This window comes from Drosophila persimilis, unplaced genomic scaffold, assembly GCF_003286085.1.
Source record: "Drosophila persimilis strain 14011-0111.01,24,50 unplaced genomic scaffold, DperRS2 tig00000000-arrow-pilon, whole genome shotgun sequence".
NCBI lineage: Eukaryota > Metazoa > Arthropoda > Insecta > Diptera > Drosophilidae > Drosophila > Drosophila persimilis.
The window spans coordinates 11,971,229-11,985,975 of record NW_020825288.1 but is presented as its reverse complement, the minus strand read 5'-3'; the positions used below and the strand labels follow the sequence as shown (position 1 = coordinate 11,985,975).

The window sequence follows — 14,747 nt, the reverse complement described above, 5'->3', positions numbered from 1 at the left end:
TCTCGCAGCGAAATGCAGCAACAAAAACGCTAGAACAGGAGCATTAGAGGTGCATAATTCTCACAAAATACTTTTCCAGTACATTTTAGGTGTTTGTTTTTTACACCTGTAAAACATTTATCGACAAATTGTGGCTGTCTAAACAAAATTAAATTCTTAAATATTCCATCACCCAACACAACCCCACGAAGACTGGCTACCCCCATAAAATGTCGATTTTTTTTTTCATTGTCTTCTATATTTCCTTTGTTATTAAATATTTTTCTGCCGCCTCACCTGAGCACGGTCAATTTTTAAGCGCCGTTTTTTTTATGGCCTACGAAGACAGTGTCCCCCCCTCCCCCTATGGCAGCCGTGCCACTGCCCCATGATTTATGCCGCGCGGTCAAGTGTAAGGGGTTCTACCTTTCGGGGGCAGGAAATTGGGTTTAACAGCAGTCAGGGGGGGCTCCTTCCTGGCAGCTCGTTTAATTTCAGGCCATTTTTTGTTGTCTTCCGTTTTTATTATTAAATATACTTTTCCCACCCTCCAGCCCGGCTTCTTCTTTTTTCTCTGTTTTTTGCTGCTTTTTTATGAACTGGTTATCACTTTCCATGGCAGCAGCAGGACTCCGGCCCGTTGACTGCTTTGCGTGCTGTGATTTGCGTTAATTAGTCGCGTCGGCAGATCACGGATATTCCCCCGGACCGATGGGGGTTGGATTCACAATTGAGAGTGGGCGGTGCGGAGGGAGGGAGGCAGAGAGGCGCTTAAGCTCTCACAGTGGCAGTGGCTGTGGCAGTGGCAGTGTCATTTTTTTGTCGCCCGACATAAATCACAATTTATTGGCCGCTCATTAACCCTTCAACTGGATGGATAATAAAATTTGCGAAAAATCATTTTAATTGCCGTTCGATGAGTCGGAATTAATTGTTTGTTGAATTTGTTTGTCTCTCGCTTCTGCGGCCGCATTCCGACCTTAATTATTTGGAAATTTGTTTGCATTCTTCATTGAAATGTTGCGACAAATGCCGACGGCATTTCCGCGGTGGGCGGCAGGGGGGCGGGTTGGGTGGTTCGCAGAAAAGTTCTTTCACAGTGAGTGCAATAAGTTAACGTCTGTCAGGCCACCCACAAAGCAAAAATTGCAAACTCCGATTTCTGTGTGAAGGGAACAGAAATTTCAATTATCCCTGAATGCAGGAGGAGCATCCTTGGCACAAAGGGCCGCTGCAGGATATCATTTATTAAAACGCCCAAGTGACAAAAAGGAGCAGCAGGCGGCGACAGCAGTCGGGGGGACATTCCGTATGCCCCATATTAAAAGCGCATTTATATTGGTTAAGCCTTCTCTGCGTCCCTTTGCTGTGTTCAAGGGGGGCTCTGCGAGTAATTCTTTATTCAATTGCAAAAATAGCCCCCCTTCACGGTATTGGAGAAAGAGCTACCCTCTCAGGATGCACACACACACACACACACACACACACACACACACCCTCCCGCTAACGAGCGTCCATTATGCAAACAATAAGCACAGTTTCCTTCACAGATAACAAAACAACGGAACAGAGCACTCCCAAAAATATCCCTTGGAAAATATTGCGCATACGCCATGGCCCACACGCATCCTGCCAGCGAGTGGCTTTCATTCAAAAATAGATTTATGTCCTGGCATTTAAACAGGACTCCCAACAAAAAACGAACCAAAATCATGATATATACGTGTATGCTGTGGAATTTATCAAAAAAAAGAAACGTGACACAATCCGTAGAAATGTTTTGTACGTCCGTTGTTCCCTTTTCCATTTTTCCTTTTCGTTTTTTTTGTTTTCTTGTTGAACCCACGACCATCTTGACATCATTATTCCTTCAAGAGTGCATTTTGGTATCATTAAAATGTGATCACTTCGTATTAAAGTTGTAGTCAAATGAGGGGGAGGACGAAGGGGCTGCGAAGGGGCGGACAATTTGATTTAGTGGCACACATTATTTTACGTAAATATCTGCTGGCTTGTGCTGTGTCGCCTGCGGGGGCGGGGGCGGGTGCGGGTGCGGGTGTGGGGGCGGGGGTAAGGAGTCCATCGGTCCATGGGTCTATGTGTAGATGTTTTGAAATAATGTCAACAATGGACGGATGTGGCGAAAACCCCCCGGTTTCTCAACAGCATCCTTCTCGGTGTGTGTGTGTGTGTGTTTGTGCCCCAGTTTGTTGCTGGCAACATTTACATTTAGCATTTGTGCCCCATCACCCACGCCCCCCCCCACTTGTTGACTTTTTGCCATTTGCATGATTTTCGCATTTGTTTTCGCTTAATTTACTATTTAATAATCGAGCGAGCAAACAGAAAAAGAGTTCGAATAAAGGATCACAGGATGATAGATTTCAGAGTAAGAGTTAGGAAAGGGAAGGAAGGGAAGCGAAGGGAGGGGGGGTGTGACATGATAGAGACTTACCTTAACTCCAATATGAACCGATGCAAATTCTGTTTTGTGTAGTGAAGGAATCGGTATCGGTAATTGCATAGGAAGGGGGCAGGACATCATGGTCGCTACCTGTGTAAATAGATAAACAGAGAGAATGCACATAGAGGTTAGTGTTGTTTTTTTTTTTTTTCTTCTTCGATACGGATTATGTGTGTATATAGAATGTGTGTGTGTGTGTGTGTGTAGAGAAGTATGATAGGTTAGGTTAAGGATAGAGAATAATGTTAATAGATCAAGAGGATAAGAGGAGAAGAGCAGAAGAGTAAGAAGCAGAAGATAACATACATATAAGGAAAGAGGCATTCAAGTAACAGAATATAGCAGGCAGACAGACTTCTAACATTTTAACATTCGATTAACACCACAACCCAGTGCAGTATATACTGCATGGTAAGTGGTTTAACAGAGAATTAACATTGGCAAAGGCTTAACAGAATCGGGCCTAACAGAATCGGGCGTAACTGCTCACTGTCTCTCACTGTTAGAACACGGAAGAAAAACGAGCACAACCGATCTCTCAATCAGCCGAACTTCTTTGTTCTCTTTGGGTGTGTTCTCTTTGTTTTCGGTTGAGCCGCAATAGCAACACAAACAAAGTTGTATGCAGATGAGAGAGATAGAGAGACAAGAAGCCGAGCTTTTGACTGCGTCAGATGATCTCTCGGGCACGAACACGAAAGAGCTTTGGCTGACTGTGATCGACCGAAGTATTTGCAAAAAACAAATACAAAAACAAATAAGGAGACTAAGTCACTGCTTGAGTGATTTTCGTTCACTCTGAAGAGGGACATGCCATTGATTTTCCATCAACATTGCCCATTTGAATGCAGTGGAATAATAGAATAAGAATAAACATAGAAAAAAAACTTAATCCAGAGAGAACCCTTTAGGTTCTAGCCTACTTTAATGCTCTTTTTAGCGGACATTTTCCCTTTAATCGCACACAAATCCCTGAACAATGTATGTCCGCTCAAGCAAGCACACATTTACACTTCCACTCTCCACTCTCCACTCCCCCCACCCGTCCTTCGTTGTGGCAACATTCTTTTCTGACTTGCAACAATAAGATGGCGCCCGGGCTGATAACCAAATCAATGCAACAGCTGCTGCTGCTGCTGATGATATCCCTTCTCCTTTGTGCCCCCTCCCCTTCTCCGTTTCACACCATTTGCCATGCAACCTGCACTGACATTTGGCCCACATTTTCCCCCACTCCCCCCTTCCGCCCGTTTTACTGTTGGCATTGCAATTTTTCGCCTTTTCAATTTCACGCGTTTTAATGGCAGCCAACACAGGAATCGTTTGCCTGCACATCCTCTCCGTGCACCCGGACACGGACCCAGGCCCAGACCCAGACGCGGACCCTCTCCATACAAATCACGACCGCATTGCATTTCATTGAAGCAAAATGCCCTGCTCGTCCTGCTCGAGGGGGCTGGGGGTGGAGCATGGAGCCCAGGCGTGGCAAGGCCATCGTTTCATTTGGCGCCCATCATCATTGTCATTTCCGCTTTTGCGTAACGATGTCAACGTTTTTGATGGCTTCATTTCGTTGCGCGCTGCATTTCGTTTCGTTTCGTTTTGGGGCGCCAAATAAATCATAGCCTAGCCCCACCCACGCCCCTGCACCCGCCCTCCCTCCGCCTCTCCCTCTTCCGCTGTCTACCACTTCACTATGCCACTCTCTTCCGCTCAGTCCACTCACTGCACATCCTCTCCCCCTCTCCCCCTCTCTCACTCTCTCTCTCTCTACTATTTCTCTCTGCCTTCGCGCTTTTCCCAAGCAATAAAAACTTTTCGACTTTGTCATAATACGAGCACAAAAAAAAACACCAGAGGGCATGCTAGGTCCCCTAGAACCGACTGAAAGATACCCTGTTAAATATTTATCTTTTAAGCGGTAATAAATTTGCTTTCCTTGGGGGATTTTCCTTCTCAATCTGGATGTGTCGATGACCACAAAAATATCACTTTGAAAAGGGTTTTTTTAATTTATTTAAATTTAAGTTTATATTTGAAAAAATGTTGGTATTTAATAAATTTAATTTGATTTAAAAAAAAAAATAATTTTCATTTAAATCTTAGTTTTGGTTGCCATTAAATCAATTTCACTTTTTACCGTCTTTTAGTAAGTAGAACATTTTTTATTTTTAACAACTAAATTTTGTTTATTGTTTGTAAGGATTAGTTAAAAAAAAATTAAAATTTGTTTCTGATTTGTATTATTAAAACCTTTATTTTACTTTTAATCATATGAAAAACAAAATAAAAAAAAATATATTTTAAAATATATAAAACAAATTTAAAAAATTAAAAAATAATAACAAATTAAAAATAAAAATAATATAAAAAATAAAAACCAAATTTTTTATTTTTTTTTTAATTAATAATAAACAAGAAATTTTAAAATTTAAATTTAAAAAAGGGATTTTTTTTGTAATGCCACCATTTAATCATGCCAAAGCGAAGATCTTGAAATGGATCTCGATTTTTGTGCATAATCAGTATTCCATAGATCATCCCTATCATATTTTGTTTAAAAGATGCATAATTTTTCCAGTTTAAATCCTAGCAAAGTGGATATCCTATCCTATCTTAAAATTCAGGGATCTGTGGCACGAATACCATATCACCCTTTGATTCCACAAAATACCGAATAAAAGCAACAACAAATACAAAGTTGAATCCGAAAAATCAGCCAAGAAAGACATATAGAAAGATGGGGCAAGAAAAGGAGAGCGATAAAAAGGGAGACAGAGCGGAAAAGGTTGAAAATTAAAATGGCATGACAAAGTGGCAAATGTTGTCAAAACTTTGGCATTTTCCAGCCAAAGGACTGCATGCAACATTGTGTCGGAAGAGGGAGGAGTGCATGTCATAAAAGTAGTTGCATGCCACACAAACACACACACACACACACAGAGGCAGAGACACATAATAATATTTCAATTTCCGGCCTTGATTTCCTTCAACCAGAGAAGCCCCTTCCTCCTCCTTGGTTTCCCTTCATTCTCCGCCATTTGTTAAAAACATTTAAAAGCAAACAAATTTCCTATCGCATTACACACCCCCCCCCCCCCCCCCCCCCCACCCCTCTCTCTCTCTCACTCTGTGGGTGGTCTGTGGCACCTATTTTCCACCTGTCAATGGGGCATCGATTACCAGCCGCGAAGCATCCGTCGGGCACCTCTTAAAGAATTCATAACCAAAGTATTTATATTTCTGTCCACTCCCGTTCGGTTTCCCCGCTTCTCCCCCCCTCTTCCGCCTGTCAGATATCCATCTGTCAGTTTGTTTACGCATTTCACAGCAAATTGCTTTAAGTGCTACCAAAGTGTCATTTACATGCGGCCCAGGCCCAGGCCCAACCCCAAGCACTGGCCAAACTAATTAATAGAATACACCATTTCAGAATTATGTTCACTTTCCGCTCTCAAGTTGTTGCACGTTGCATGTTGCATGTAGCCTTTGGTATTTGCTGCTCATGTTCTAGACGTTGTCGTGTCTGTCTACGACTGACAGAGGGTATTAAAATTGTTTTTTAAAGATAGATCTAGACTAGAGAAGGGAAATAAGTACAAAAGAATTGCCATTGGGCGAACATTCTGACTAGATTTATTTCTTTCTTAATTTCGGAGTAGATTTCTTCTTTTAAATTGTGGAGAAGATTTTTCTACAATTCATTGTCTATATATCTTATCCCCTGAAGTATTCCTTAAGCTAATAGCATGTAATATTTATAATCACCTAAAATCCTCCTTTCCTCCTTTTGTAACTAAGTTCCATTATTAGCAGATGTTAATTAAATAAATTAAATATTAATTCTTCAACATTTCTGCAATCTTTATTCTGTAGTTCTTCTTCATTCAATTGTCTATATATCTTATCCCCTGAAGTATTCCTTAAGCTAATAGCATGTAATATTTATAATCACCTAAAATCCTCCTTTCCTCCTTTTGTAACTAAGTTCCATTATTAGCAGATGTTAATTAAATAAATTAAATATTAATTCTTCAACATTTCTGCAATCTTTATTCTGTAGTTCTTCTTCTCCATTTGTCCTTTTACAACACTTCTTTAACAATTCCTCCTCTTCAGTTATTTCTCTACAACTATTTTACTCCATTTCAACAACAGAAATTCTTCTAAAACAATTCTTCTTCCTATAAAATTATTCCCTACATTTATTCTTTCACTTCTCTTATGTAAAATTCCCTCCACCACAAATCTTCTATGATTCTTTTTTTTTTAAATACTGCTCTACAATTCTTCTTATAGATTCCTTTTCAAAGATTTTTCTCAATTTCTTTAACTACATTTATTTTCCAACAATTTCTCGATTTCATTTCTTCTTCTACAATTCTTCTTCTACAACTATTCTACTCCATTTCCATTTTCCATTCTACCAATAGCATTTCATGTACATTTCTTTTTCTAAAATAATGCCCCACATTTCTTCTTTTATTTTTCTTCTTCTATATTTCTTCCACCAGAAATCTTCTACTGTGATTCTTCGTCTAGGATGCCATTCTTCACATAGATTTTTCTCTTTAAAGATTCTTCTTATATAATTCTTCTCCCATAATTCTTCTTCTTCTATACTTTTTCCCTTAGATATATTTATTAAAAAAGCAGCAAATGAAGCACCCCTAAGATAAAAATATGTAAAGGCGAGAAGAAACTGTTCTACATCTATATCTAAATAAGTACCAAACATTTTTGCCATAGAATTATTTCCGATTTAGCCGGGTAAAGCCCAGGGTATTAATCAGGCTTTATACACATTTGATCATAATAATAAGTACACTTTAACATAACAGAAAACGGTTTTATTCAATATTTTAAACTTAAAATTAGTTCTCAATTATTCCTTAAATATTCGTTTTCAATAAAATAAACATTATTATATTATAGGATAATGATATAAAATAAAATAGATTCGTTTGTAGTTCAAAGTCAAAGTCAGAAAATGCACGTCCATGGGCATGTCCTTGTTTCCAACGGGTTCGGATTGATATGCACAAGGGAATCCTTGAAAAGAGAATGCTCGGGAATAGAAAAAAACAAAAAAAAAAACAATATACATGTCGTGTGCATGACCGCATCAAATGCTCGAATCGCCCTTCGTTGATGAGGGGTTTTTTTGTTGTTGTTGTTGGCCTGTGCCTAGATCATAGAATAAACAATATATCCGTCTCAAAATCGGTCTAAATTTGACCAAATCTCATATATCCTTGCCCTCGACGATGGGTTTTCAAGGCTATATAAACCATGTGCCTCGTTTCCTTGGTCGCTGCTGGCATTGCCGCTCTCGTTGTTGCAACCAGTTGTCGCCATCGCCGTCGTCGTCTTCGTCTTGGACGTCATCATCATTATCACAAAAGTAGCGGCAAAGTGCAGCGGAGCGTGCGTTGGGGCTTGCGTTTTAATGACGACAACAAACGGAAATTGACGTTGCCCCTGACGTTTCAGGCATGCAACATTCAACATTCAACAATGTTGCCGCCTTTTTAATGCCGACACGCGACACACGGACCAAAAAGGAATGGGCGATTGGAAAAGGAGAAAAGAATGGAATGGCGAATGGCGTAATGCCACACACATGTGGCAGCCACATGAACATTGGCAACTACACTTGTAATAAATGTCCGAGCTCTCTCTCTCTCTCTCTCACTTGCCACATTGAGGCATGACCTCGTCTCGCTTGAGGTGCCCTGCCACCCGCCCACGCGTTAATTTGTCCAGCTTTGTGGCATGCAGCGCACAGCATTCGAGCAGGATAATAAATGTAATATGGGAGCGAATGAGAGCGAGACTGTTGCTGCCACAACGGCCGCTGCACTGCTGTTGCATGCACAATTAGGCCCCAGGGGGCGGCCCAAAAACAATGATTAATGAGGCTGTTGCAACAGCCAGCCGCAACTGCAACAAGTTCATGGCATTTGTCGCCGCCGCCGTCGTCGCTTCACTGGGCATGCGCGGCATCTGTGCACACCTGCAGGCAGTGCAACTGCCACTGCCACAGCCACTGGCACTGCCACTGGCACTGCAACTGCAACTGCAACAGCTGTGACGGCAATCGTGAAGCAAATCAAGCGAACATTTATCCCCTGATGCGCCCCTGGCACTGATATCACATATACACAGATACAGATACAGATACAGATACAGATACAGATACGGCACAGACTCCCAGATACAATGAGGTGGCAAGTTAATGAGCAGGTGGCTGCCTCTGCCGCTGAGTCACTCACTTGCATTCGGCTGGGCGGCTGGAGCATTGAACCCCTGGTCATGAGTGCAATTATCATTCATTCAATCAATCAATCAATCAAAATTTGCATAATCGATGGCATCTTTCAAAACAATAAATCAGTCACTCACTCAATCATTCAATCTTTTGTAATTCAATGATTAATTAAGCAAACTTTTGTTTCATTCGAGAATGGAAAACATTTCCATGTCCCTCGGGGACGGAACTGCCAGATGGTAAGACCCAGATGTCCCGACGGCGCCTCTTTCCATAGATACATTCCATATCTATCCATAGCGTGTCGTTATTAAAGTTTAGCCCCCTTTTAGCCCTTGACCCGGCCTGTCGATACTTGGATCCCATCTCGATCGGCAGGGTAGACTAAGAGAAGATTAATCGTTCTACCATCCTTCAACCAGAAAGGAACATCCGCTCGGTCCGCCTTGTGGCAAAATCTTGAAACAGTATTAAATATTAAAAAAAAAAAAAAAAAGCTACTTAAACAAATACTAAACCAGGTGAAATGTTCTGAATTGCGGCTCACATATTCCACCAGGTATAAGGCAGTCGCTACCACCCCTCCATCATCAATCCCTTCTCCCAATTACCAACACCTCCCTCAACCACACCGCACCCCTCCCACACCTTATTATGTGATACTAATCTATTAGCCCTGCTCTGGTTATCGCAAAACGCAAAAACGCAAAAAGTGCGTGCTCCGGTTTTGGCAAATCGTAAGATTCTTACGATTTCAACCCAGTTGCCAATGAGCTTCTGATTACAAAAAGGAATTGAACTTTGGGCATAAATACATACGGGAGTAAAAATATATTCAAAGTGACTGCCGCGATAATCAGTTATCGATCCCCAGCAACCCTGCGTATTTGCCCTATCGATGTTCCTCCTCTGCCTCAGACTTTCTTTAACAAATTCTCTCTAGGAAAGTGTCTCTCGTATGTTCCTCGTGAAATTTATTTATTGCGCCACATAATAAATGAATAAATTAACAAAATATAAACACATTTGTAAATGTTTCAAATATATTGTAAATATATTTAATAAAATTTAAAGAACAACAAATTGCGAATTTCCGATGACAGATAAATTATCGATATCAATAGTTGGCAATAGGTGGCAGATAGGGGGAATGGTGGGATTTTTTTGACAGATGTGAAACTCCGATTAACACTGGCACCATCCACCATCCGTGAAAAACAGTTGATGCCTATCGCATCGAAACGTGTGGTTTAGGAACATCCAAAATGGCTGGTGGACTAACTGGGAAATATTCGGAACGGCAATTCCTTACGGACCATCCCCGAAATGGATGGCGGATGGTCGCGAATTTTTCGTCTTCTTTTTTGTATCGTATAATTTTTGATCAAATTAAACATCGGACAACAATTTAGGAATAAAACACTAACGATAGCAAAAAGTGGCGAAAACCGGAGCACGCAGAACTCAATTTTAAATATAAACAGAGCAGGGAATTATATATAGAAACTTGATCTGATTATTGAACGATGCGTTGCTCTGGCATTAATATTGCGCGAAAGCCAGGTGTTCAAATAGCCAAACGGCAGGTCCTTTCCTCAGTCTGTCTGTAATATTGAACCGATTTGGATCAGATTTGGCAATCTAGTGGATGTGCTCATTCTCTATGATTCTCAATTTGCTGTTTTCCTGTACCCTCAAAATTGTGGCTGCCATAGAATGGCAAATCACACAAGTCTGTCCCCAAAAAACCGTTTAATCTAGCTGTTAAAGTCTTTGAGATCTCGGAAACATTTCCCCCCCGTCTGTTGCAAGCATTCCCCTGGGCGTTTCGTCCACCAGCAAAACTCTTGGGCCAAATATTTGGCCAATAAGAAGTTCAAGTTTTCTCGAATGCAGATATGGATGGGGCACAGTCAACAGATTTGCCACAGTCCCATCGATCGATTGGCCACAGACAAACTACACATACAGAATGTATATCCAGCAGCCATTTCCTTCGTTCTATCTTTTTTATCAAGTATCTGTGGGGGCTCCAAGGACTCCGGGGAGGAGGAAGACTGCATCGTACACAGACGCAAATCGCATTAAAAAGCTCAAATCGTTTAGATTTGCGACACCAAGAAGAGGCACGGCCAGAGGGCAAGGGGCAAGGGGCAACAATAACGAAATCCAGCCAAGAAATTGTGCAGATTTGTGCATGACAAGTGAAAGTAAATAGAGAGTGGGGCCAGGGGTCAGGACGCCCCATATTTCAATCACAAAAAAAAAGGAAAAAAGGAAGAACTCTGGCTGGCGGATGGCTCTTAATGCGCTGGGAAAACACGCCAAGAAGTTGCAGGGGCAGGGGCAGAGGCAGGGGCAGAGGCAGGGGCAGAGGCAGGGGCAGAGGCAGGGGCAGGGGCAGGACTTGTTGCAACACACAGAAGGAAGACGCGGCCCTGTGGGAGGTGTCGACAGAAATTGAAAAGCGAAATGCTCGGCATTTGCATAAATTTTGTGTTGACGGTGGCAAACGTTCGGCAGGGATCTATTGAACGGATGAATGATAAGAATGATAAGAACAGAGACCGCCCCGGGCTAGAGCGGGGCTCAGAGCTGCCATGTTGCCGGGTGCCCCTGCAACGCCTAAAACTATGCAACACGCCGCACAGTGCCGAGCAAGTGTGTGGAAAATCCTTTTCTGTTAAGGATTTGCCCCACGAGGATGTGGTGGCGGCTTTGTTGAGAGTCTAGCATGTGTTGCATGTGTTGCAAGTGTTGCAAGTGTGCATGCGTGTGGTTTTGTGCCGCATCAAATTGCATTAGTGTTGAAAGCAGCACAAAAGCAGAAAAGCCGCCCAGAAAGCCGCTCCCCCGAATCCGAAGATGCATCAGGGTGCCCCTTCCGTGGGGCGGGTGGGGGGGGCTGGGCGAGAAAAGCCTCTTTCGCTCTGTGTGTGCGTGCCCTTCTCTCCCGCTCTTTCTCGACGGTTTTTGCCTTTCAGCATTCTGATCCAAGCGCAAGGGGGGGAAGGGGGGAGTGCCAGTGGGCGTGTAATGCTGCTACTTTCGCCTAGCTTTGGGGCAAAGCCTCCTCCAGCAATGGTGCTTGGTGCATGCTGCATACGAAATTCAAAGCCATGCTGCAGCGCCCACCATCCATTCATCATTTAGCGACCGAGTGGCAGCCCCTCCCCCCCCCCCCCCCCCCCCCCCCAAACACGTGGCTGTTGTAATTAAAAATGTCAACGCACAACAGATTTTCCAATCAGGTTGCATGCAGCACAAAGATCCAATGACTGCCGCCTTGGATGTGGCACCATCCGTTGGAACAATTGCAACGTTAAGCCTGGTTTTCCACCTGGAAGCGACTCTTAATTTGGCTTATGAATAATACTAGGAGCAGGGGGGGAGCAGGGGGGTAGCAGGGTGGAGCACGGGGAGGGGAAAAACTATCCTTCGTTTTGATGTGATTTCACCTTTTTTCCCCAGCAGCTGCGGCAGCTCCTTTGGCTCCTCCCTCCTCCTTCTGCTGCTGTCTGGGCAGCACTTTCAATCACTTTTATCTGCCACATGTGGCACTCTGTGTGCTGGCTGCTGGGTGCAGCCCCATTCGTAGCAACGACTGACTGACGGCAGACAAACATTTTTCGCAAATTAAATGAAAACACCTGATGATATTTGGAGTAATAACTTCTTCCGACTCTTCTTTCAACAAGGCCCTCTCCCCCCCCTTGCCACCCTCGCCCTCTCTGGCTGGCTGCTGCCTGATGGATTCCTTCCACTTTTGGTGGCAAGTTGTGCCGTGCTGCCTGCAGATACATTTATTCGATGGGTGGAAGAACATGGCATGCTCCTATGGTTGCTTTTATGGAATACCCTCTCTGTAAAGGGTACACGAATAAATATTGTGCCACTCTAAACAAAAAAAACCCGAACAGATGGCAAACAAAAGCAAAAATGGGAGCTAAACAAATGGCCACCACACACACACACACACACACACACACGTTCTCTCCATTCAGATGAAACTTTTTCTGTTTTTTCCTCCTGCCCCTCCTCCAGAGAACACCCCTCCCTATTTTTACACGCAAAAAAAAGAGTGTGCAAGGGGCGGCCTTGAACTGCGGCTACGACTGCGCACCAGACCAAAGCAATTGAGCTGTCAACCCAAAAGGCAAAAGAAACCAGCAAATACAATGAGAGACAAAGAAAAAAAAAAAAGGCAAAGGAAAAAAATGAAGACGAAGCCGTAGCCGAAGATTGAAGCTGTCTGTCAACCCAAAAGGCGAGAGCAAAAGCAAAAAACCGAAGACATCGAAGCTAAAGCGAAGACGCAGCCAAAAGCCGAACTGAAGCCGCAGTCGCAGCCAAAAGCCGAACTGAAGCCGCAGTCGCAGCCCAAAGCCGAAGTGAAGCCGCAGTCGCAGCCCAAAGCCGAAGTGAAGACGCAGCCGCAGCCCAAAGCCGAAGTGAAGACGCAGCCGCAGCCCAAAGCCGAAGTGAAGCCGCAGTCGAAGACAAAGACGACGGACGAAAAAAGTCCCATGGAAAAAGCAAAAACAAAAGGCAGCCCAAGAGGCGCGTTCGCGCACCATCAAGAATCGCAAACAAAGCCCAAGAATTGAATTGAAGCCTTTTTGTTGTTTTCGTTGTTTTTTCTTGCTCTCTCTCGCTCTGTTATTTCATGCCTTGACTGTCAATAAATGAGCTTCATTTCGGTGTGAAATTGAATGCGCAGCCACAAAGAATAGCAGCCGTCGGTAAAACAATCGCAGCAGCAAATTGTAAGGAATGGAATGATCGGATCAAGTGCTCTTCAAACTCTGCCAAATTGGGATTTCATCCAGCAGCGAATTGTTCTAGAAATGAATAACGAAAACTGTTTAAGGCATTCGAACACACATAAATCGTTCGCCGTGTGGTACGCAACTAAAGTACATGACAAAACTATAAGACTATCGGATCTAAGAGCTTGAAAAGCGATAAATATTTCTCGAAAATTATTCATCTTCGAAATGGAATTATATTTACTGATTATTGGAATATTGCGGTGATAATCCGTATACATTCAGCAAGATGTAGTACATAGATCCGAACTATCGTTGGGGCTTTACCTGATAGATATTAACGAGTTCGTTTTATGGAAAATTCGCAGTATTCGTTTTCGAATATTCCTTTTTTGTAGAATGTAGAATGGCAGTGTTCTGGAAATAAATTTGTCATATAGAAAACTTCGTTATAGAAATGTTCGACTCTACAACTCTGGCACGCACTGTACTTTGGTACATCTTTAAGATACACCATTTTTGGGAGGGGGATTTGAGAAATCCTTTTACGTAGTAGACGAGCGAGCAACAAACTCGGACTCGGTTATTAATAAATTTGCTAAGCCCGGGTAATGAGGGTCTCTCGGCCCCCAGCCTCTCATTTGCCTCTGTTTTTGGTTCTCTTGTTTAATTTTTTGTGGTTTTTTTGGTCATGCCGGGCAGCGTGTGTTAATGACATCTGTGCCACCGAAGGAGACAGAGACAGAGAGAGAGAGAGAGAGGGGGGCAGAGAAGAACGAGTTTTGGTCTTGTCTTTCGGTCTGCTGTTTTGGCTCTGTCTGTCAGGCGTTGAAAAATGTTTGTGCATGAGAAATTGCCTTGGCCCAGGCCTGCAGTAGACACATAAATTCTCATTTAGCATCGTCAAATTAATGACTTCAAAAACGTCTCTCATTGGGCACTGGGACTGACTGACTGGTCCCCTTTAGCCGCATAAGCCCCCCCCCCCCCCACCCCACCCCGGCCGCGAAACGTGTGTCTCCCGCCATAAAACTGTTTTGTAGAGATTCCAGTGTTCCAGTGGAGACCCCAAGCGAACGGCACACAGCTGATCGGAGGGCTTACAGATGGTAATGATGAGCCCATGCCTGAAATGGCGAGTGGAAAAACTTGTCGGACAGCTTAACCGGCTGTCGGCTGTCGGCTATCGACTGCCGGCCGGCAAACCCAACCACAAGCACACACACTTGCATGCAACTACTGCCACTACGGGGCCACTAAGCCT

The 14,747-nt window shown here is 43.2% G+C and overlaps 1 protein-coding gene across 1 annotated transcript in view; it reads right to left on the bottom strand.

The window, feature by feature from the left end:
- The window catches only part of LOC6588054 (polypyrimidine tract-binding protein 1), a 151,161-nt gene that overhangs the window by 121,577 nt on the left and 14,837 nt on the right, over nucleotides 1–14,747 (bottom strand). Inside the window, exon 3 of the mRNA XM_026990999.1 lies at nucleotides 2,435–2,533. Coding sequence (XP_026846800.1) covers nucleotides 2,435–2,533 — 99 coding nt within the window. The remainder of the gene's footprint in view (nucleotides 1–2,434; nucleotides 2,534–14,747) is intronic.